The sequence below is a fragment of the Pristis pectinata genome, chromosome 38 (assembly GCF_009764475.1).
Source record: "Pristis pectinata isolate sPriPec2 chromosome 38, sPriPec2.1.pri, whole genome shotgun sequence".
NCBI lineage: Eukaryota > Metazoa > Chordata > Chondrichthyes > Rhinopristiformes > Pristidae > Pristis > Pristis pectinata.
Window position 1 is genome coordinate 5995976 of NC_067441.1, and position 22764 is coordinate 6018739.

The 22764-nt window shown below is 52.8% G+C and overlaps 2 protein-coding genes across 4 annotated transcripts in view; both read right to left on the bottom strand.

Annotated features, from left to right (window-relative positions):
• LOC127586899 (copper chaperone for superoxide dismutase-like) lies at positions 1-14610 on the bottom strand. Of its 2 annotated transcripts, XM_052044920.1 has the most exons (8): positions 14555-14610; positions 10929-11001; positions 8996-9133; positions 8652-8829; positions 7068-7128; positions 5974-6051; positions 1805-1908; positions 1-815 (listed from the first exon to the last, which is right to left on the bottom strand). In XM_052044920.1, exons 1-8 carry the CDS (start codon positions 14579-14581, stop codon positions 659-661), a joined length of 816 nt encoding a protein of 271 aa, XP_051900880.1. In that variant the 5' UTR covers positions 14582-14610; the 3' UTR covers positions 1-658. The 2 variants fall into 2 exon arrangements, with proteins under 2 accessions (XP_051900880.1, XP_051900881.1); XM_052044921.1 differs by lacking the exons at positions 1-815; positions 1805-1908 and adding an exon at positions 3989-4297.
• LOC127586898 (RNA-binding protein 4-like) overlaps positions 9068-22764 on the bottom strand; it is a 19476-nt gene continuing 5779 nt past the window's right edge. The window contains exons 3-4 of one of the 2 annotated variants that reach the window (XR_007958728.1): positions 10929-11001; positions 9068-9133 (exon numbers count right to left, since the gene is read on the bottom strand). The gene's annotated coding sequence lies outside the window, so the exon portion shown is untranslated. Of the gene's footprint in view, positions 9134-10928; positions 11002-20085; positions 22142-22764 lie in introns of those variants that run through there. The other variant, XM_052044919.1, reaches the window with a different exon arrangement.

Below are 22764 nucleotides of genomic sequence, written 5' to 3' on the forward strand. Positions count from 1 at the left end.
ACGGGGGGGGGGGGGGGGGAAGAAGAGGCTGCATTCAAACCATCGTTTATTGGAAGGACTCATACAAAAAGCAGTCAGCTTGAACCTCGGGGGCGGCGGCAGAAACTAACAGAGGCATGTCCTGACCGAAAGGGTTAACCCCCCCCCCCACTGCACCCCCCTCCCAACCTCCAGCACGCAAGGGGTTAATAACGCAGGGCTTTGCACTGGATGGGAGTTATACCACCGCCGGCGCAGCTTGGAATGGACGGCAGGGGCTGGCCAATGGGGACGGCCCTTGTTCCCCACTGCTCTTCTCCAGAATGAGAAGACGCTTCTCATTGGACCCGGGGTTGGGGGCAGATCCATCCCAGTTTGGGATGTCCCGTAGGTGGTGGGCGAATAATTGTGGAGAAGTAACAGGCGCCAGAAACACAGGGCTGGGGCCTCAGAAAAAAAACACTGGGCAAAATATATCCTTCAAGGCAGACCAAGTGAGCCAATCGGGAAAGAGCTGCTTCCTGATTGGTTGGACCAGGTGGTACCTGGAGGTCAGAGCAAGGCAGTGGGAGGGAGGTGGGATACGGAGGATGGGGTCAGGCTCGGTCAGCCACAGCCTCGGCTGCCCAAGGACAGGACAATGTCCGGTGACGTTCCGGTCAGGCAGAGGGCGAGGGGGTCAGAGGTTGGCCGCGGGCGCCTCTGTTGGCTTCTTCCGATCGGGCCCCGCAATAGGCCGGTCTCGCTCCTCCCACAGGGTCACCCCATCGCACGCACAGATCTTCTTCGGGTTCTGGAACAGTCCGGCGGAGCGAGCGATGATTCCACACACCAAACTTCACGGGAGAACAAGGAACACAATCAGGTACTGGTGCAGACAACATGGGTCAGACACAGGGTGAAGCTCCCTCTACACCGTCCCATCACACACTCCCGGGGTCAGACACAGGGTGAAGCTCCCTCTACACCGTCCCGTCACACACTCCCGGGGTCAGACACAGGGTGAAGCTCCCTCTACACCGTCCCGTCACACACTCCCGGGGTCAGACACAGGGTGAAGCTCCCTCTACACCGTCCCGTCACACACTCCCGGGGTCAGACACAGGGTGAAGCTCCCTCTGCACCGTCCCGTCACACACTCCCGGGGTCAGACACAGGGTGAAGCTCCCTCCGCACCGTCCCGTCACACACTCCCGGGGTCAGACACAGGGTGAAGCTCCCTCCACACCGTCCCGTCACACACTCCCGGGGTCAGACACAGGGTGAAGCTCCCTCTACACCGTCCCGTCACACACTCCCGGGGTCAGACACAGGGTGAAGCTCCCTCTACAGCGTCCCATCACACACTCCCGGGGTCAGACACAGAGTGAAGCTCCCTCTACACCGTCCCGTCACACACTCCCGGGGCAGGGATCTGGTCAGCACAGATCAGCAGCAGCGAGGGTGCGGAGGGTATGTCCAAGGGTGTCCCAGTTACAAGGCCGGGGTTGAGGTGTACCCCATCGCGGGAGGCTGGACAGGGGAGCAGGAAGCATCAACGAACCTTGGCAGGGAGGGTGATCGGCAGGGGTCATACGCTGGGGGGGAGGGTTTAGGAGTGTGGAGGGAGGGGAGGGAACTGTCCAGAGGCAGAACCCTCCCCCAGGGGGGTGGGGATGGGGGTGGGATGAAGGTGCACCTGCTTTAGACCAGCTAACAGTTCTCTGGGGTCAGAAACGTCGCTGATTCTGTGGCCCCCACCCCCAACACTCCGGGAGGGGCAGCGAGGGCGTGTTGGGGGGGGCGGGGTCGGAGGCGCCACGCCTGGTTCAGACCGTGACCTTACCTCTCTCCAGAGTTCCCCGTGACATCTGACAGAGGGTGACCTCCCCTCCCCAGGTCGTCCTCGCCGCTGTCCACCGCTACCGAGCGGCCGATGATGTCCCAGACCTGCGGCGTGGGGGGGGGGGGGGGGCAGAGTTAGCGCGCATGACCAAGGGCCGAAGTTGGAGAGCTGAGCCCCCTACACCTCTCCCTCCCCAACAACCGCTCCCCCCCCCCACCCCCGAGGTCTGCGGGGAGCGTCGCAGCCAGCGACAGATCTGGTGCGCTCGGCCAGCGGGATGTTGCGTCGCGGTGTACGGGTGGTGACCAGAACACGAGGCACCTCTCACGGGGTCCAAGATTCACAGAGCACGGAAACAGGCCCTTCGGCCCAACTCGTTCATGCCAACCAAGCTGCCTACCTGAGCCAGTTCCAGTTGCCTGTGTTTCGCCTGTATCCCTCTAAACCTTTCCTGTCCATGTACCTTTTAAACCTTATAATTGTCCCCGCCTCTACCCCTTCCTCAGCCAGCTCGTTCCACACACCCACCCCCCTCTGGGTGAAAACTTGCCCCTCGGGTCCCCCAAAAATTTTTTCCCTCTCACCTTAAACCTGTGCCCTCTAGTTTCAGACTCCCCTACCCTGGGGGAAAGACTGTGACTATCTACCTTATCTATACCCTCCATGGTTTTATAAACCTCTATAAGGTCTCCCCTCAGCCTCCTTCGCTCTGCCCCAGCCTCTCCTTATAACTCAAGCCCTCCAGTCCCGGTAACATCCTGGTGAATCTTTCCTGCACCTTTTCCAGCTTAAGGACGTCCTTCCTGTAGCTCAGCGACCAGAACAGAGCACAATTCTCCAACTGCGGTCTCACCAACAACTTGTACAGTTATAACGTGACGTCCCGACTCCTGCACTCGGCGCCCTGACCGATGAAGGTCAGTGTGTCCAACACCTTCTTCACCCTGTCTGGGTCCCGGTCCCCTCTCTTACCCCAGTCACCAAGACCTTCAATTGTAACAACATGCAAGTAGACCACTCGGCCCCTCTGCTCGATGCTAGTGGTTCCACTCTGGCCTCTGGCCACTCTCTCCAATTCCCTCCCCTCTCCCCCCACGAACCATCTCCTCCCTTTCCCTCTCCCGTGTGTTGATACCCAGGCTCCTGCTACCTGATCACTTCAAATTGTGGGAGCAAGCTCCACGTTCTCCCTGCTCTCTGGGACAGGGAATTTTTCCCGAAATCCCAATGGGATTCACCAATGACCATCTTGGGATCATCGAAGGCAAAATACTAAAATCTACTGTTGAAGGAAGGGAGAATAAGACGCTTGGGAAATAATAGGATTGGGCAGAGTCAACATGGAAATCATGTCGGATAAATCTCTTCCGGAGAGACAGAAAAGTGCGGGGATTGTGGTGTCTGTTCCGATTAGTTGCTAATTAGTAGGAGGAAGTTCTGTGTGTTTAAATACAATTACTTAATTAGAACAGAAGGCTGAGAAGGTGATGTGTTGTAGTTGATTAATTGTGGACTTCCAGAAGGGGAGGTCAGGAGAACACACACCAGTCCTCACTGAGGGGTCAGCGGTGGAAAGGGTGAGCAGCTTCAAGTTCCTGGGCGTCAACATCTCGGAGGATCTATCCTGGGCTGAACACATTGATGCAATCACAAAGAAGGCTCTACTTCGTTAGGAGTTTGAGGAGATTTGGTCTGTCACCAAAGACTTGCAAATTTCTACAGACGTACGGTGGAGAGCATTCTGACTGGTTGCATCACCGCCTGGTATGGAGGCTCTAATGCGCAGGATCGCAAGAGGCTGCAGAGGGTTGTAGACTCAGCCAGCTCCATCACGGGCACAACCCTCCCCACCATCGAGGACATCTTCGAGAGGCGGTGCCTCAATAAGGCGGCAGCCATCACTAAGGACCCTCATCATCCGGGACATGCCCTCTTCTCATTACTACCATCGGGGAGGAGGTACAGGAGCCTGAAGACCCACACTCAATGATTCAGAAACAGCTTCTTCCCCTCCACCATCAGATTTCTGAAGGGTCCATGAACCCAAGAACAGTACCTCGTTATTCCTTTTTTTAAAACACTATTTATTTTGTAATTTATAGTAATTTTATGTCTTGCACTGTACCATTGCCGTAAAACAACAAATTTCACGACATACATCAGTGATAATAAACCTGATTCTGATTGCATCCTGTGGGAACTGGTGGACCCCGATGTGGTAAAACGGACACCATGTCCACAGCAAGTGTTTGGCTGCTCGAGGAACTTCGACTCGGAGTTGGTGAGCTGGAGTCAGGGTTCCAAACCGGGCTGGGGGAGAATTCCTGGTCGTGGTATTCCAGGAGGAAGTCACATTCCTTACATTAACATCCTGTGAATTAGTGAATGATCAGGGACAGGACGGTGCGATTGCAGGACAGGCAGCTGGAGGCATCCAGAGGGTAGTCCGGCAGGTACAAGGTTCTTGCTCCCTCTAGAGGGACTGCGGGAAGACTGTCCATAGCACCGTGGCAAAGGGAGCCATTCAAGTGGGGAGAGAGAGAAATGAATAGAGTCATACAGCACGGAAGCAGGCCCTTCGGTCCAACTGATCCATGCCGACTGTGTTGCCCAGCGAGCTGGTCCCACCTGCCCGCATTTGGCCCAGAGCCCTCTAAACCTCTCCTATCCATGTACTTATCTAGATGGCTTTTAAATGTTGCTGATGCGCCCATCTCAACCACTATTTCTGGCAGCTTGTTCCAAATACGCACCACCCTTTGTGTGAAGAAACTGCCCCGATATCCCCTTTAAATCTCTCGCCTCTGATCTTAAACCTTATTCTTAGCACCCCCTCCCTGGGAAAAAGACGATGTGCTTTCACTCTGTCTATGCCCCTTATGATCTTATACGCCTCTGTCAGGTCACCCCTCAATCTGCTACATTCCAGGGAATAAAGTCCTGGTCTACACCACCTCTCCTTGTAACTCAGGCCCCCAAGTCTGGGCAACATCCTGGTAAACCTTTCCTGCACTCTTTCTGGTTTAATAACACCTTTCCTGTAACAGGGTGACCAGAACTGTACACATACTCCAAGTGCGTATTGTGGAACCTTTGGAATTCTCTACCCAAGAGGTCTGCGGAGGAGCAGTTGTTGAGTATATCCGAAACACAGATCAATACACTTTTGGACATTAAGGGAATCGGAGGACGATAGGATTGTTGCAGGGAAGTGGTGCTGAGGCTAAAGGTCAGCCATGATCGTACTGAATGGTGGAGAAGGCACAAGGGCTGAATGGGATAGCACGGTTAGGGGAAGGGACACTGTTCTCAGTGCCGGAGGTCGTGTTGCCTGCCCAGTGCCAGGGTTAAGGACATCTCTCCTGGTCTGGAGTGGGAGGGGAAGGATCCTCGTAGGTACAACTGGGAAGGAGCTTCTGCCGAGGGATTCATGGGCAGAAGGCAGCTGAGGTACATGTGGGGCCTCCGGAGAATGAGGCTGGTGAGTTAATAACAGGGAACAAGGAAACGGCAGATGCTGGAGTCTGGAGCAACACACAGGGGGTGGAGGAACTCAGCGGGTCGGGCAGCATCTGTGGAGGGAAGTGGACAGTCGACGTTTCAGGTCGAGACCCTTCATCTGGACTGGAAAGGAAGAGGGGAAATAGCTGGTATCAGAAGGTGGATGGAAGCAAGAGCTGGTGGGTGATAGGTGGATCCGGAGCGGGGGGGGGGGGAGAACGGGAATGATGTCAGCTGGGAGGTGATAGGTGTTGGAAGGTGGGGAGGGGAACCGGTGGGAGGGGGGTGTGTGGGTGATGGGTAGATGGAGAGAGTGGGGGGAGGAGGGAGGGAAGGGAAAGACATGGGGACATGGGGGCGGGTGGATGAGCAGAAAGAACGGGGGAAAGGGTCAGAGGGGGAGCGGTTACCAGAAGTTTGAGGATTCAATGTTCATGCCGCCAGGTTGGAGACTGTCCGGGCGGAACACCAGGGGCTGCTCTGCTAATTTTCCATTTAGCGCAGAACAGACCCTTCAGCCCACAATGTTGTGCCGACAGAGCTAATCCCTCCTACCTACAGAAGGCCCATATCCCTCCATTTTCCTCTCGTTCATGTGCCCATCCAAGCCCCTTAAAAGCCGTGACCAGGCAGCGGAGGCGGCCGTGGGCAGACACCTGCCTGCTTACCTTGAGACGGTCGTCTTGGATACGGAAGGTGGCTCTCCCCAGTTCATTGGCGTGGATGTTCCCCAGGTCACCGACATGCTGGAAGAGAAGGGGTGGGGAATGGGACCGTCATAGGGCGGAACATAGTCCGGATTCACCAGGGGGAAGGGAGGGGAAGGTGGTGGGGTTCCTGGGAGTGAAGGGTTAGAGCGAGAGGGGCAATTATTTCAACTTCAAACTCCTGGTTCTTTTACGACTGGCCTCCCTCGTTCCACCCTCCATAAACTCAGGAGATCAACCCACCGCTTCGTCCTAATGCACACTCAGTCCTGAGGAGGGAGGGGGGAGGGGAGAGGTAATGGGAACTGAGGGGCAATCCAGAGGCCGGAATTAGAAATCACCGGTTCGAAGGACTGTGTCCAATTCCGGGCTCCGCACTTTGGGAGGGCCTTGGAGAGAGAGTGCAGAAGGGAATCCGAGCAGCAAGGGAGTCGAGAAGGTGGGGCCGTCCTCTCTGGAATAGAGGCTGAGCAGGGAGCTGGTGGAGGAATTTAGAATCAGAATACAGATCGAGGAACCGGTTCCAGTTAATGAAGGGCTGAGAAACGTGAATGAGTGTTCATAAGGCGGCTGGAATTGGAAGGAAACCGCAGTGCTTCGGGGTAAGGGGAGAGGGACCTGCCAGATCAGACTGATACAGAGCAAGTATGGATCTCGATGAGCTGAATGGCTCGACTATTCTTTGAATTGGAGCAGGGCTGCAGAAAGGAGGCGGGGCTACTGAAGGGTGGGGCTACATAAAGGGGCGGGGCCACCAACATAAGGCGGGGCTACCAAAAGGCAGGGTTACAGAAAGAGTATGGGCAGGGCCACAGAAAAGGGCAGGGCTGTAGAAAGGGGGTGAGGGATGGGGTCACAGAAAGGGGGTCAGCGTCGGGTTACAGAAAGGGGCGGGGCCACAGTGGGAGGAGTCGGACGGCGAGAGTCATACACAACGACCAGGAGCAGGGCCATGGGCCAAAGTGAGAGCTGGTGCGGGGAAGCAGCGGGACCTGTGTACCAGCCAGCCCGTGTTTGGCCTACGCGCCATGGGGACGCGCGTGGGAGTCACTCACCCGCTCGGCGTCCAACGGCCCGCCGTGACGGTTCTTCCCTGGGTTGTAGTGGCCACCACAGCTGTGGGAGGAGCAGAGGTGAATGGGTGACGAGGTGGGACTTAGGACCCGGGGAACCCCCAATCCCCTTCCTCCAGTCCTGTCCCAGAACTCCCTGTCCCCACAACAAGCCAGTCCCCAGGGTGTGGTGCAGACGATGTCCTGAGTCAAAAGTGTGTCTGCGACCCAGGATCTGCCTGTCCCACTTACCCCACCCTCTGTGCTGGGGAGGGGGCGTGGGACACTGGTGGAGAATTCTCCCCTTCAAAGGGATAGCCTGCCCTGCACCCCACTACTTTCCCAGAAAATTAGTGGGATCTTGCTGTGCACAGCCTGCCTGCCATCCAGAGGAAGGGCGGTCATCCCGAGGGTCGGGTCGGTGGGTGTTGACCCCAAGGAAGAGACTCAGAGGGAGCGAGTGGTCAGTCTGTGGTCCTGTGATGCCCAGATCGTGTACTGATGCACCACAGAAGGCATCACAGCCCGGTACAGAAACTGCTCTGCCCAAGACCGAGAGTCGTAACGCAGTCCAGTCCGTCACACAAACCAGCCTCCCCCCCGGCTGACTCCGTCTACACTTCCCGCTGCCTTGGGGAAGCAGCTGACATAATCAAGGACCCCTCCCCACCTTGGTCGCTCTCTCGTCCCCACTCTCCCGTCGGGCAGAACACGCACCACCAGACCCACAGACAGATTCCACCCCCGTCACAAGACTCTTAAACAATAAAGATGAGTCCTGATCTCACAATCTACCTCGTCATGACCCTTGCACCTTATTGTCTGCCTGCACTGCACTTTCTCTGTAACATTATATTCTGCACTCTGTTTTCCTTTTGTACTACCTCGATGTACATATGTACGGAATGATGTGTCTGGATGGCACGCAGCCAAAAGCTTTTCACTGTTATCTTGGTACATGTGACACACTATTACAGCGCCAGCAACCCGGGTTCAGTTCCGACCACTGTCTGTAAGGAGTTTGTACGTTCTCCCCATGTCTGCGTGGGTTTCCTCCGGGTGCTCCGGTTTCCTCCCACTTTCCAAGGATGTATGGGTTAGGAAGTTGTGGGCATGCTATGTTGGTGTCGGAAGCGTGGCGACACTTGCGGGCTCTCCCCAGAACACTCTTCGCAAAAGATGCATTTCACTGTGTGTTTCACGTACATGTGACTAATAAAGATATCTTATCTTAATAAAGCAATTACCTGGACCCTTAACAATTCCCACCCTAAAGTGTCCGAGAATTCGGAATCAGCTTCTTTTTGGGGATGGACACGAGTGCTGAGAGATGGCAGCCGGTTCTTGTTAGGCGAGTCGCTCGTCCACACACCAGGGGCAGGAGTGCCTGGGTGGACTCAAGCAGCAGGGCAGCCCCCTCCCCACAGGGCAGGGAGGGAGAGGTGGTCGTCGCCGATGACAATGACATTGCTGGATGGAGCACCAGTCCGTCTGCAGTCGGGGAGTCAGGATCGGGTGATACAGACACAATACCAGGGGTGGGGGCGGGGGCAGGGAAGGTGGGGGGAGACTGTTCCGGGCCTTTACCTGAGGCAAGAGTTGGTGAGGTCCCCAAACTCGTGGACGTGCAGCCCGTGCAGGCCGGGGCTGAGGCCGTCGATGGTCCCCTCGATGATGCACTGCTGCTCAGACAGCTGCAGGAAGCGCACCACGCCCTGGACTGGTCCCTCTGGCCCCAGCATCGCCACCGCAGTGCCAAGGTCCCCTATGGTCAAACAGCACGGGTCAGACACAGAGCCAAGCTCCCTCCACACCGTCCCGTCACATACTCCTGGGGTCAGACACAGGGTGAAGCTCCCTCCACACTGTCCCATCACACACTCCCAGGGAAGGGACATCACAGACACCCAGCCCCTGCGGATGGTACTTACGGAGGGTGCTGGTGCCCATTCCTTTCAGTACTGCTCTCCTCCCCGTGCCCTCGATCAGCGCCTGCACCTCCCCGGAGGTCAGTGTGGTGTCGATGAGGACCTGCTCCTCACTCAGGTTGATCTGTACCGAATGGATTCCTGCAAAGATTCAGAGACGTCAGCAGAGGCAGCAGTGAGCAGAGACGGATGGTCTGCAGTATTAGCCTTCCTCATCGCCAAGGTCCACACAGTCTGTGAGGTGCCCAATCTGCATCCTACAAATTCGGAGCAGGAGGTGGCCACTTGGCCCCTCAAGCTGGCTCTACCCCTTGACTAATATGATTCCCAGTAACCTTTCACCCCCTTCATTGTCAAGCACCTACCTCTGCCTTAAAACCAGTCAAAGACTTTTCTTCCACCGTCCTTTGAGGAGAGATCCAACAGTTCCAAACACTCAGGTCATAGAACCATAGAACAGTACAGCACAATGCAGGCCCTTCAGCCCACAATGTTGTGCCAACCTTTAAACCTCACCTAAGACTATCTAACCCCTTCCTCCCACATACCCTTCTATTTTAAATTCCTCCATATGCTTATCTAGCAACCTCTTGAATTTGACCAATGTACCTGCCTCCACCACCACCCCAGGCAGCGCATTCCATGCACCAACCACTCTCTGGGTAAAAAACCTTCCTCTGATATCTCCCTTGAACTTCCTACCCATTACTTTAAAGCCATGCCCTCTTGTAGTGAGCATTGGTGCCCTGGAAAAGAGGGACTGGCTGTCCACTCTATCTATTCCTCTTAATATTTTGTACACCTCTATCATGTCTCCCCTCATCCTCCTCCTCTCCAATGAATAAAGCCCTAGCTCCCTTAGTCTCTCCTCATAATCCATACTCTCCAAACCAGGGTCCATCAGAAAAAATTTGCCTCACATCCATCTTAACCGGACCGCCCTTATTTTTAAATGGTGACCCTATTTCTGGACTCTCTCGCAAGAGGAAACACCTTCTCCACACCCACCCTGTTCAGACCCCTCAGGATCTCGTACGCTGCAATCAAGCCCCCTCTCCCCCTGTAGGGGCAAGTCAAACTTTACTCAGAACAGCTGCCCATTCCAGGTGATAGTCCAATCCTGGTGCAGGGTTTTGTCCTAAAATATCGACAATTCCTTCACCCCTCACCCCCCCCCAAACAGATTCTGCTCGACCCACTGAGTTCCTCCAGCAGTTTGTTTGTTGCATTTGTCTAGTAAACCTTCTCTGAACTTCATCCATTGTATTAACATCTTTCTCCAAACAAGGAGACCATTACCGTCCACCGGTGCCCTACATACCTGAAGCATAACCTCCCTGCTTTTATATTCAATTCCACTCACGATAAACAATAACGTTCCATTAGCTTTCCTAATTACTGGCTGTAGCTGCATACTCACCTTCCGTGGATCAGGCACTAGGACCCCACGGATCCCTCTACCTCACAGAGCTCTGCAATCTCTCACCACTTTCCTGCCAATATGAACGATTTCACATCTTCCTTCATTATACTCCAGTTGCCAGATCCTTGCCCACTTACCTCCCTGCCTTGGGTCCTCTTTTATATCTTGGACCTGAGCCCCCCACCCGCACCCCCCCCCACCATGATCTTATACCCGGGTAAAACAAAACTCCTTGTTGGATTTTAAGTGACGGATTGGTTGCCTGTACAGAGTCCCACTGCCTGCCTAACTCCCCCAGCTCTGCCCCCTTTGCCGTAGACTCCCTCGCCAGCAGAAACACCCTCCCCAACCCTCACATCGGCCCGTAACCTTCTGTCCCCTCCCACCCCCCTCCCCCCGACTCAACACGAGCCCGGTTTCCTTGGTCTCGCCTGGGAACAGTGATCCAGTCCGGAGTTTGGGGACAGCCCTGCAAAGGGGGCAGAATTCGGCTGGCTTGGGGGGGTTGCTCACCATCGATTCCAGCCAGGGCGTTCCTGATCGCGTTGGCACAGCTCTCGCAGCTCATCTGCACCGCAAATTCCAGCTGCAAACAACAACAACTTGCATCGGTGTGGTGCCTTTAATTGGTGGGGTGGGGGGGTGGATCTTCAGACAGGCAAAGAGGTGGGTGTTGCAGAACCTTCCAAAGGAGGAGAGAGGGGGCAGAGCTCTGGGCCATGCCTGATAGGTTACGGGACTGGAACTGGGGGAAGAATGGAGATCAGAGTCATACAGCACAGGAACAGGCCTATCGGCCCTTCATGTCTGCGCCAACCTTACCAATAGTGTACTGACCAGCACCTGGCCTGCAGCCTTCTATGCCTCGGCGATTCAAGTGCTCGCCCAGATAATTCTTAAAATGCTGTACTGTCTCTGACTCTGTCAGACATCCGCTGAGTGGAACAAATTCTCCCTCAGGTCCCCTTTAAACATCCACCTTAACATAAACTGACGTCTCTCACACGGGAAGAACTTCCCTGTCTAATTTTGTGTGCCTCTATCAGGTCTCCCTTCTGCCTCCTCTGCTCCAGGGAAAACAATTCCAGTCTGACCCGCCTTTCCGTATAACTGAATCACTTCAACCCAGGCACACCCTGGGGAATCTCCTCTGTAGCCTCCCCAGAGCAACCACATCCTTCCCATAGTTTGGTGACCAGAACTGCACACAGTACTCCAGCTGCAGCCAAACCAATGTTTTATACCACGGTAACATAACCGCCCAACCCCTTGCTCTTATACTCTATGCCCCGGCTGATGAAGGCAGGTATCCTGTACCCTTCTGCCACCTTCAGGGATCCTTGGGATTGTACACCAAGATCCCTCTGTTCCTCAACACTCCCTAGGGCCCTCCAATTTATTGTTTGTGTCCTACCCTTATTAATCTCTGCTAGATAGGGCAGGCATGGTAGTGTAGCGGTTAGCGTAACGCTTTACAGCGCCAGTGACCCGGGTTCAATTCCGGCCACTGACTGTAAGGACGTTTGTACGTTCTCCCCGTGTCTGCGTGGGTTTTCTCCAGGTGCTCCGGTTTCCTCCCACATTCCAAAGACGTATGGGTTAGGAAGCTGTGGGCATGCTATGTTGGCACCGGAAGCGTGGCGACACTTGCGAGCTGCCCCCAGAACACTCTACGCAAAAGATGCATTTCACTGTGTTTCAATGTACATGTGACTAATAAAGATACCTTACCTCTTAGATTGCACCATCTCGCAGGATTAAATTTCATCCGCATTGCTCTGCCCAGTTTACCAACTGAGCAACATCTTCTCGTAACCTAAAACTTTGCTCTTCACTATCAACAACAGTTTTTGCAAACTTACTAATCATACTTCCCAGTTCTTGCCCATATCATTAACGTACACAACAGGCAGTAGACTCCGTCTACACTTCCTACTGCCTCGGGAAAGCAGCCAACATAATCAAAGACCCCTCCCACCCTGGACATTCTCTCTTCTCCCCCCTTCCATCAGGCAGAAGATACAAAAGCTTGAAAACATGTACCACCAGGCTCAAGGACAGCTTCTATCCCACTGTTATAAGACTCTTGGATGTTGAAGATGAACTTGACCTCATAATCTACCTCGTCGTGGCCCTTACACCTTATTGTCTACCTGCACTGCACTTTCTGTGGAACTGTAACCGTAACACTATACCTTTTACCTATGTTTTTGAAATGATCTGTATGGATGGCACACAAAACTAAGTTTTTCACTGCATCTGGGTACACACGACAGTGATAAACCAATACTAAAACCAATAATGGTCTCAGCACCAATTTCTGTCGTACATCACTCGTCACAGGTTTCTACACCTCCTATAAAGCCAATTTTGCATCTAATATTCCAATTTTGGATCCAATGGGCTTGAAGGTTTTGAACCAGTTCCTCATGTAGGACCTTGTCAAAGGCCTTACTGAAGTCTACGTAGACTACTTGGGAGGGCTGAGGACCTCGAGGTTACATAGAGCAAAAGTGAAAGAAAATTGGGAACATGGATGAGGATTATCCATTGGTGATCTGGGAGTCAGGAAGAAAAGGATAGTGGGTGAAGATATAAACTTAACTCACAGGCAGCACAGTGGCATAGCGGGCAGAGCCGCTGCCTCACAGCTCCAGAGACCCGGGTTCAATCCCAAACTCCGGCGCTGTGTGTGTGGTTTGCACCGCGTGGGTTCCCCCCGGGTGCTCCGGTTTCCTCCCACATCCCAATGACGTGCAGGTTGGTAGGTTAAATGCCCTCAGTGTGTGGGCGAGGGGTAGAATCTGGGGTGGGGGGGTGGTGGGGGAGGAGGAGCTGATGAGAAATGTGGGGAGAATAAAAAAAAACGTAGGATTAGTGTAAAAGGGTGTTTGATGCTCGGCACGGACTCGATGGGCCGAAGGGCCTGTCTCCGTACTGTGTGACTCAGTGGAGAATGGAATACAGAAGGGTAGGCAGAAGACGCCTGGAATAGTCACGGGGCAAAGGCATAGATGAAACAGTCTTAAACCACGTGAGTAGATAGGATAGTCAAGAAGGCGTACGGTGTGCTTGCCTTCATCGGTCGGGGCACTGAGCACAAGAGTAAGGAAGTCACGTTGCAGCTGTATAAATCTTTGGATAGGTTGCACTTGGAGAATTGTGTGCAGTTCACGGAAACCAGCCTCCCCTCCATGAAATCTGTCCACACTTCTCACTGCCTTGGTAAAGCAGCCAGCATAATCAAAAACCCCACCACCCCAGATGTTCCCTCTTCTCCTCTTCCCCCCCCCACCCATCGGGCAGAAGATACAAAAGCCTGAAAGCACGTACCACCAGGCTCAAGGACAGCTTCTATCCCACTGTTATAAGACTATTGAACAGTCTGCTAGTACAATAAGATGGACTCTTGACCTCACATTCTCATTATTGCCTTGCACCTTATTGTCTGACTGCACTACACTTTCTCTGTAACTGTAACACTTTATTCTGCATCGTTATCGTTTTCCCTTGTACTACCTCAATGCACTAATGTGATGAAATGATCTGTATAGACAGTATGCAAAACAAGCTTTTCATTGTCTCTCAGTACATGTGACAATAACAGACCATTTTACCAAATACTAGAGGGCATAGGTTTAAGGTGAAAGGGGGAAAGTTTAAAGCAGATTTATGAGGCAAGTTGTATTTTTACAGGTGCCTGGAACTTGCTGCCGGGGGAGATGGTGGAAGTAGCGTTTAGGAGGTATTTAGACGGAATACGGGGATATAGACCATGTGCAGACAGATGGGGATTAGTTTATATCGGTGTCATAGTCAACAGGGCCTGTTCCTGTGCTCTACTGATCTATGTTTATTTACTGGAACTACAGCGGGCGGGCGGCGCCGGTCACACCATGACTAGGCAGAACCTTTGGTAAACGGAAGGGGCGGCAAGTGGGACTGCAGTCGGTTTTATGGCCTCGGGGGGAAGGGCCCTCGTCCCCTGTCTGCACAGGGGCGGTGTACTTCGGAAATTAGCAGAGCCCGAGGCGGGATCTGACGTGCAGTTAAAGGCAATTTGCCGGCAGCTCAGCTCGCCCGCGGCAAACTCTGCAGAGCACAGGGTGCGTCGCCACTAACCAGCGGCAGGAACCTACCTTACTCTCGCTGCGCTCTACTGCCATGTTGTACCTCCCACATGAACCGCCCACCGCTGACCCAGAAGTAATTCCCTCTCACTTGTTCCCAGACCAATTAATTTTTTTCCTTAAAATTCATTTAAACTGCATTATTCCTGCAAAAAAAACCTATTTGCACACCCAAACTGTGCATAAAATTAAAAAATAGCAAAGGTAATTTGTTTTCAGGATTTATTGCTACTTTCTGTTTCAATAAAAAAACTTTTTCGGTTTCTTTCAGACCACGTTGAGACCTTTAACTGTTTAATGTGATGGGTCTCTTCTGTCAAGCGTTGCGACATGGTAACCCGAGGCGGACAGCTATCTCCATTAAAGTTTCCGTTACTGAGTTAATGACCAGTTATCTGGCCTCGGAGTAGTTGTTGTGGGATAAATGTTGACAGCAGGGCAAAGTGAGGAACTGAAAGCTCTCTGCCCTTCCAACAGAGGGGAATCAGGCCGCTTATTAATCATCTCATTTTAATGACAGCTCCTCCAACTTCTGAACTCCCTCAGTACCGCCCCTCCCACAGTGCGGCGCTCCCTCAGCACCGCCCCTCCCACAGTGCGGCGCTCCCTCAGTACCGCCCCTCCCACAGTGCGGCGCTCCCTCAGTACCGCCCCTCCCTCAGTACCGTCGCTCCCTCAGTACCGCCCCTCCCACAGTGCGGCGCTCCCTCAGTACCGCCCCTCCCTCAGTACCGCCGCTCCCTCAGTACCGCCGCTCCCACAGTGCGGCGCTCCCTCAGCACCGCCCCTCCCACAGTGCGGCGCTCCCTCAGTACCGCCCCTCCCACAGTGCGGCGCTCCCTCAGTACCGCCCCTCCCACAGTGCGGCGCTCCCTCAGTACCGCCCCTCCCACAGTGCGGCGCTCCCTCAGCACCGCCCCTCCCACAGTGCGGCGCTCCCTCAGTACCGCCCCTCCCACAGTGCGGCGCTCCCTCAGTACCGCCCCTCCCTCAGTACCGTCGCTCCCTCAGTACCGCCCCTCCCACAGTGCGGCGCTCCCTCAGTACCGCCCCTCCCTCAGTGCGGCGCTCCCTCAGTACCGCCCCTCCCACAGTGCGGCGCTCCCTCAGTACCGCCCCTCCCACAGTGCGGCGCTCCCTCAGTACCGCCCCTCCCACAGTGCGGCGCTCCCTCAGTACCGCCCCTCCCTCAGTACCGCCGCTCCCTCAGTACCGCCGTTCCCACAGTGCGGCGCTCCCTCAGCACCGCCCCTCCCTCAGTGCGGCGCTCCCTCAGCACCGCCCCTCCCCACAGTGCGGCGCTCCCTCAGTACCGCCCCTCCCACAGTGCGGCGCTCCCTCAGTACCGCCCCTCCCACAGTGCGGCGCTCCCTCAGTACCGCCGCTCCCTCAGTACCGCCGTTCCCACAGTGCGGCGCTCCCTCAGCACCGCCCCTCCCACAGTGCGGCGCTCCCTCAGTACCGCCCCTCCCACAGTGCGGCGCTCCCTCAGTACCGCCCCTCCCTCAGTACCGCCGCTCCCACAGTGCGGCGCTCCCTCAGCACCGCCCCTCCCACAGTGCGGCGCTCCCTCAGTACCGCCCCTCCCACAGTGCGGCGCTCCCTCAGTACCGCCCCTCCCACAGTGCGGCGCTCCCTCAGTACCGCCCCTCCCACAGTGCGGCGCTCCCTCAGTACCGCCCCTCCCACAGTGCGGCGCTCCCTCAGTACCGCCCCTCCCACAGTGCGGCGCTCCCTCAGTACCGCCCCTCCCACAGTGTGACAATTCAGTGAGAGAAGCAAAAATGGATTTGTGGATAATGACAACAGCAAGAACATGGAGAATACAGCAGGGGAGAATACCTCACCATTCTCCGCCCAACACTCCACCCGGTCTAATCCCTCTCCAGCACCCCTTTAACATTCACATCTAATTCCCCCCCCCCACACATATTTTAATATTCCAGTCTCATCCCACTCTCCCCTCACTGCTGCACCCTTTAATATCCCACCCAGCCTAATCCGTCTTCCCCGCCACTCCTCGACCCATTCATCATCCAAATTCCTCTATTCCGCACTTTAAAACCGCACCCAATCTACTCTCTCCTCACTCCTGTATGCTTCTAATCCCACACCCTATCATATCCCACCCTCCCCTCACCCTTTAGTAAACACTCTCGTCTAATCCCACTTTCTCTCCATCTCACCCAGTCCAATCCCACTCCCAGCTCCCTTTAATACTAACTGCATGGTGTCTGGTACCGAAATTCAAATGCACAGGAACGCAAGAAGCTGGAGATAGTAGTGGACTCAGCCCAATACATTACAGGCACATCCCTCCCCACCATCAGTTGTATCTACAGGAGGTGCTGCCTTTAGAAGGCAACATTTATCATCAAAGATCCCCACCATCTGAGCCATGCCATCTTCTCGCAGCTACCATCGGGCAGGAGGTACAGAAGCCTGAAGTCCCACACTGCCAGGTTCGAGAACAGCTACTTCCCTTCAACCATTTGGTTCTTGAACCTACTAGCATAAAATAGTGATTATGGAATCACTACAGTTTAGCAACACTATGACTACTTTGCACTTTTTTTTAGTTCTAATTGTGTTCTTTCTTGTAAAAAAAATTGTGTATAGTTTATGTTTTTCTTGTGAATGCTGCTTATATGATGCTATGTGCCTGTGATGCTGTTGCAAGAAGTTTTTCATTGCACCTGTGCACACATGTACCTGCGCATATGACAATGAATGTGACTTCATTCACTTATCTGTCCTTGTATACAAGTCACTGAAAACTGACATACAGGTGCAGTAAGCACCAAGGAACACAAATAGTACGTTAGTCTTTATTACGAGAAATTAGAGTACAGGAATAAAGAAGGCTTACTGTAATACAGGTCCTTCGTGAGTCTGCAACTGGAGTATTACATACAGTTACTTTAACAAGTGCACTTGCCATGGAGAGGGTGCAGCAAAGATTCACAAGACTTCTCCCTTGGATTGCAGGTTTACTACACAAGGATTCAATGAATAGAGTGCATTCAATTCACACTGTCACCTCTTCCGAAGTAGTGCAAACAGCACATTGAGGTAAATCTTCTACGTGTGGACAAGACTTTCTCCATTGCTGTTAGTCTGAAGCTGGCCATATCTTCATTATGGAGCCATTATCGCAAACTTATTTTCCTCAATAGGAAGAAAGGTGGTGATGAGGTCACACACAAAGGGGAAGACCTTATTTCACCAAGAAACAAAACTCTGGAAATGTGCCAACATGTTTAGCTGGTAGGAAGGACTAAATCTTCTCCATACAGCCCCAAGTTGAACTGACTTATTCAGCAGCTGATGGGATTTATTTTGCAGTTGGGTTTACATTTTCTTTATCAAGCAATTGTTTGAAAAGAAATCCCCTTTTCTCGCTTGGCAGAGTCATCTGTACAGATTCTACCACACTTCCCCTTTACCGCAATTACCTTTAAAATTTGCACCCTGTTCTGCCTCCAAGTGCTCCCCGGTTTCATTTAGCACCCCAGCCTTCAGCAGTAGGTTATAGAACTCACTCCCCAAAGCTCCAATTCCTCACTAAGTATGATTGAACTCTTGTGGAGTAGCAAGGTACATTGAAGTGCAGTGTGCATCAGTTACACTAAATCACGTAGATACCACAGCCAAGAAAGCTCACCAGCGCCTCTACTTCCTCAGGAGGCTAAAGAAATTTGGTTTGTCCCCTTTGACTCTCACCAACTTTTACTGATGCACCATAGAAAGCATCCTATCTGGATGTATCACGGCTTGGTACGGCAACTTAGGACCACAAGAAACTGCAGAGTTGTGGACACCGGCCTCCCCTCCTTGGACTCTGTCTTTACCTCTCGTTGTCTTGGTGTAGCAGCCAGCATACTCAAAGACCCCACCCACCCAAGTCATTCCCTCTTCTCTCCTCTTCCATCGGGTAGAAGATACAGGAGCCTGAGGGCACGTACCACCAGACTTAAGGACAGCTTCTACCCCACGGTGATAAGACTATTGAACGGTTCCCTTATACGATGAGATGGACTCTGACCTCACGATCTACCTTGTTGTGACCTTGCACCTTATTGCACTGCACTTTCTCTGTAGCTGTAATACTTTGTACTGCTACTGTTTTTACCTGTACTACATCAATGCACTCTGTACTAACTCAATGTAACTGCACTGTGTAATGAATTGACCTGTACAATCGGTTTGTAAGACAAGCTTTTCACTGCACCTCAGTAGAAGTGACAATAATAAACCAATACTCTGATGGCAGCTCCCAACACTACAACCTCCACTGTCAAGGACAAGGACTACATATCCTCCTCAGTTTGACAGGGTTCCGTTCCTGTGAATCACTTGTAACCTGGACAGCTCGCAAGTGGGAAGTTTGGCCATGGACCCAGTTCCCGGGCAGCAGATGCCTGCAGTCCCACTGCAGCCAGCGAATCCATCCCTCCGGTCTCCCAAATGTTTCTATGTACAGGCTGTACACAAGTCAGGTGTTCATAACCTGGGAGGACCTGTACCTGCGTAATATGATTGTCCCATCGTCACCACTAGATGCTGTATCTATATTTTCAAACATGCTCCCAACGACACTGGGGGAACCTTCACTTGGGACTGCAATAGCTTCAACCCAGCAGCTCACCCAGATCCTGAAAGGTGATTAAATACAAAAATGAAAAGGAGCTGTGTAGCTGAAAACCACCTTTTGAGAAGCAGTAGGCACCTGCTGTTTCAACAGTCACCGATGATACATTGAAGTGACCAGTCATTGATAGGTAAATGTGAGGCAGCCAATCAGCACTGCCCTTCAAACCAGAAAGGAAATCAAGGGTAGGATTGCACTGGTACACTGTTCCAACGAAGTGCTGCAGAATGGCACTTCCACTCCAGGCATGTGTTTATCACATTGCTTTGCCACACTGGCATCAAATCCAAATTATTTGCAGACAACTTACCAAAGATTAATCCTGCTAATAAGGTGAGAAAAAAAATTCTTCTATTTCTGTAATGCTCTGCACAACCTTGAGCACCTCATGGGTGATGAAGCACCTTTGTTTTGAAGCTGTAAACTTTGTGAATGAATGAAAAAAAATGCAGCCAATGTGTGGTAGCAAGATCCTGTAAACAGCAATGTGAAAAGTGTTTCTTTGGGGGGTTTGGTAAGTTGATTAAGGAGACAGAATTTATCCCAGGTCACCAGAGAGAATACTCTGCTCTTGTTACAGCCACACTGTGGCCTTCACCTCACCTAACAGGGTAGCAGTCCCTTGGAGTGCCAGTCTATACATTTGTGCACAACGTCTGGAATGGAGCTTGGAACAAGCATGGGAGATAGCCCACTTTTGGGGGTTAATGTGTTACCAACTGAGCTGACCTCAGCCCCAGTTCCACACTATTTCACCAAGTGAAGCCAGTGAAGGAGCACATGGCAGGATGAAAGGACTGAGAACCAGACAGCCCAGGCCCCCCGAATGAAGAAAAGCACAGCAGACTTGAGCAGGTGCCACCACTTTAAGTGAAAACACACACAAATAAATGTTTCAGATTAGTTTTATTGAATCTTAGCTACAGGTTAAGTTACAAATAGCCCTGCCCATCTCTTCCAACTCTAATTTCAGACACTGGTTTTAGGGTAGGCAATTATTACACAAAACTACTAAATCATTTCTCATGCTACAGGTAAATTAAAAGAACCTCATTTTTTTTAATATTTTGTAATACCAGACAGGACATATGAACGCACCTCCCCTAATCCCATTCCTTTTCTATCCCCACCCACCATCCCAAAAAAAAATCTGCAGTTTCTCTCACAACCTTCCCACCGCCAAAGGCACTAACAGAGGGATGACAACAGCCCTCCAGCACGGACGGGAACAGGTACAGTCAGTGCCAGAAGGCTGGTCAACCTCAGGATGACATGACCGAATACAACCCTCACACACACTGCTTACTAGTGCACGCACATGGTGGAACTTTCTGCTCTGCACACAAACACGGTAAATGTCTGCATCGGGCCAATGAGGAACAAGAGTTGCTTTTTATGGCTCCCTCTCACAGACCCAGATCACACGTAGGTGGCTGCACATTAACAGAAGGAAACACACACACACACACACACACACACACACAGCCCAGAAAAGATGCACTGTGTCCTCCTGCAGTACATCAGTTGCAGGAATGTGCCTAATCAGGTCATTCTTCCTGCCCTTCTTGTCAACTGTTGCACCTAACAAGCAAGCTGCCGGAACAAATGGCAACCCTCGTCAAAATTCTGCTGCTTTCCCCACTGTGACAGTGGCTTTGCACAGACCAGAGCATGTCACCTTCAGGATTAAAGGGAAGCAGGATGGGGAAGGGTGAGAATGGGGGTGCACTCCTTGGAGAAGGCAAACCTTCCGATGACATCACTGAACCTGACTGACACCATGCAGGTCATTCACCCAGGATCCTTTACACCCACCCCCAACCCCGACCCCCACCACCAACTCTCCACCCCTCCTGCCCAACTCTCACCCCAAGAGTCCAGAGGCTGCAGAAAGAAAAGTGACGAGGAAACGAAGAGAGCACAAGCACAGAAGGCGGATCAACTGCTCCTGTGCAACCCCAGGACTGGACCAACAGTGGCAACGTGTTGGGAGTGCAGCACCTGGCTGAGACAGAAGGGGAGGGAGAGAGCAACAGAAAAGCAACTCTTTCTTTTTTTTTGAATCATTAGTGGTGGAGGTATGGTTCAGAGGCAATGATTATTTAAAAAGGGGAAGTCTGTTCTGCTTCACCATGCAATTGTCAAAGCCACGCAGCACCTGTCGAACTCGAGGACCGAGCGACTGTGCCAGCTGTGTGTTGAAGAAATGACCCATGGGGACGTTGCAGAGGCAGAGGCTGGAATCCCTGCTGGTGATTAGCACCGGAGGTCCCAGGGTCAGCTCCGAGCTTCTGAACCTGGGCAAACAAGGGTGGTGTCAAAACTGGTCGTGTATTGCTCTTCCCAACAGGCAGTGAAGGGGCTGCAGGAGCACGTGTGCCCATCGCTACGGAGGGACCCGCATGGTGAGTCAATGGAACAGGCTCCCCCCTTTAAAAAGCGCTGGGAAGTGGGTCCCTAAGAGTTACAGAAGGCGCCCTTTACCAACTTGCATTCAGAGGGCAGATTTGCAGGACTTGTACGGAGAGATTTGTTTGGGGGGGGGGGGGGGGGGGGGAGGAGTGAGGGAGGGAATTGGGGGTTGGGAGCGGGGATATGTCCGGAAACGAAACAAAAATAAAACCCCTGGAGAATAGCATCCAATCACAATCGGGAGAGAGATAAGCGTCAAGTGTGTTCACAAAACCTACGGATCACACGGTGGAGCTGCAGAGATTATATGTTTTGAGAAAGAGAGCGAGAGAGAAAGATATAATATATATAATTTTTTTGTTTAAATGCCACGGCGCTGTTCGTGCCACGATCGCGCGGGTCGTGTATTCGTCTGGAGAGAGCAAACTTCCGGTCGGACAGCGGCGGCGGCGGAGGAGAGGAGGAGGAGGAAATCGTCGGTTCATTGGGCATAGTGGGTTTCGGTGGAATAAGCGTAGCCGTACTGATCATACCTAAGAGAAAAAGCACATCATGTCAATACAGGGAGGGCGGCAAGGAAAGACGCTCACGCATTCACCGAGGGAGAAGGGGCAGGGGGAGGTAGGCTAGAAGCGAACATTGTGGGGCTTAAAACAATGGGGGAAGGTGGGGCGCTGTGGGGGGGGGGGCGTCACTTAACATTTTGAAAATGTATCTCTTGCCAATGAAAGGAAATTTTGAAGGGGGCAAATCAGCCAGGTTCTGTGATGGCATCTGGGCTATAAGTGACAAAAGATGGTGCAGTAACCACCCCAGCACCCACTCCCCCCGACCCAGTCACTAGTTCACAAGTCCACACCTAAACTGCTTCAACCAACAGTGGTGGGGGGTTCACCTTTTTACCCTTTCTAACAAACCTGCTGTGAAGCAAATGGAACACCATTCTTTCTTGCCCTCATTCCTCCTGCTCAAGGGTTTGGGCTCCCTGGAATGGGCATCTTGTGCTACCTGCCACACTCAAATCTGTGAATGACGTATGGTTCAGGGAGAACTCCGGACACCTGGAATCAATGAAGCCACAGGGAGGCAGCCACTCCCCCTCCACCATTTTATCATCCATACCTCCGGTAAAGACACTGTCACAGATGCAGAGAAC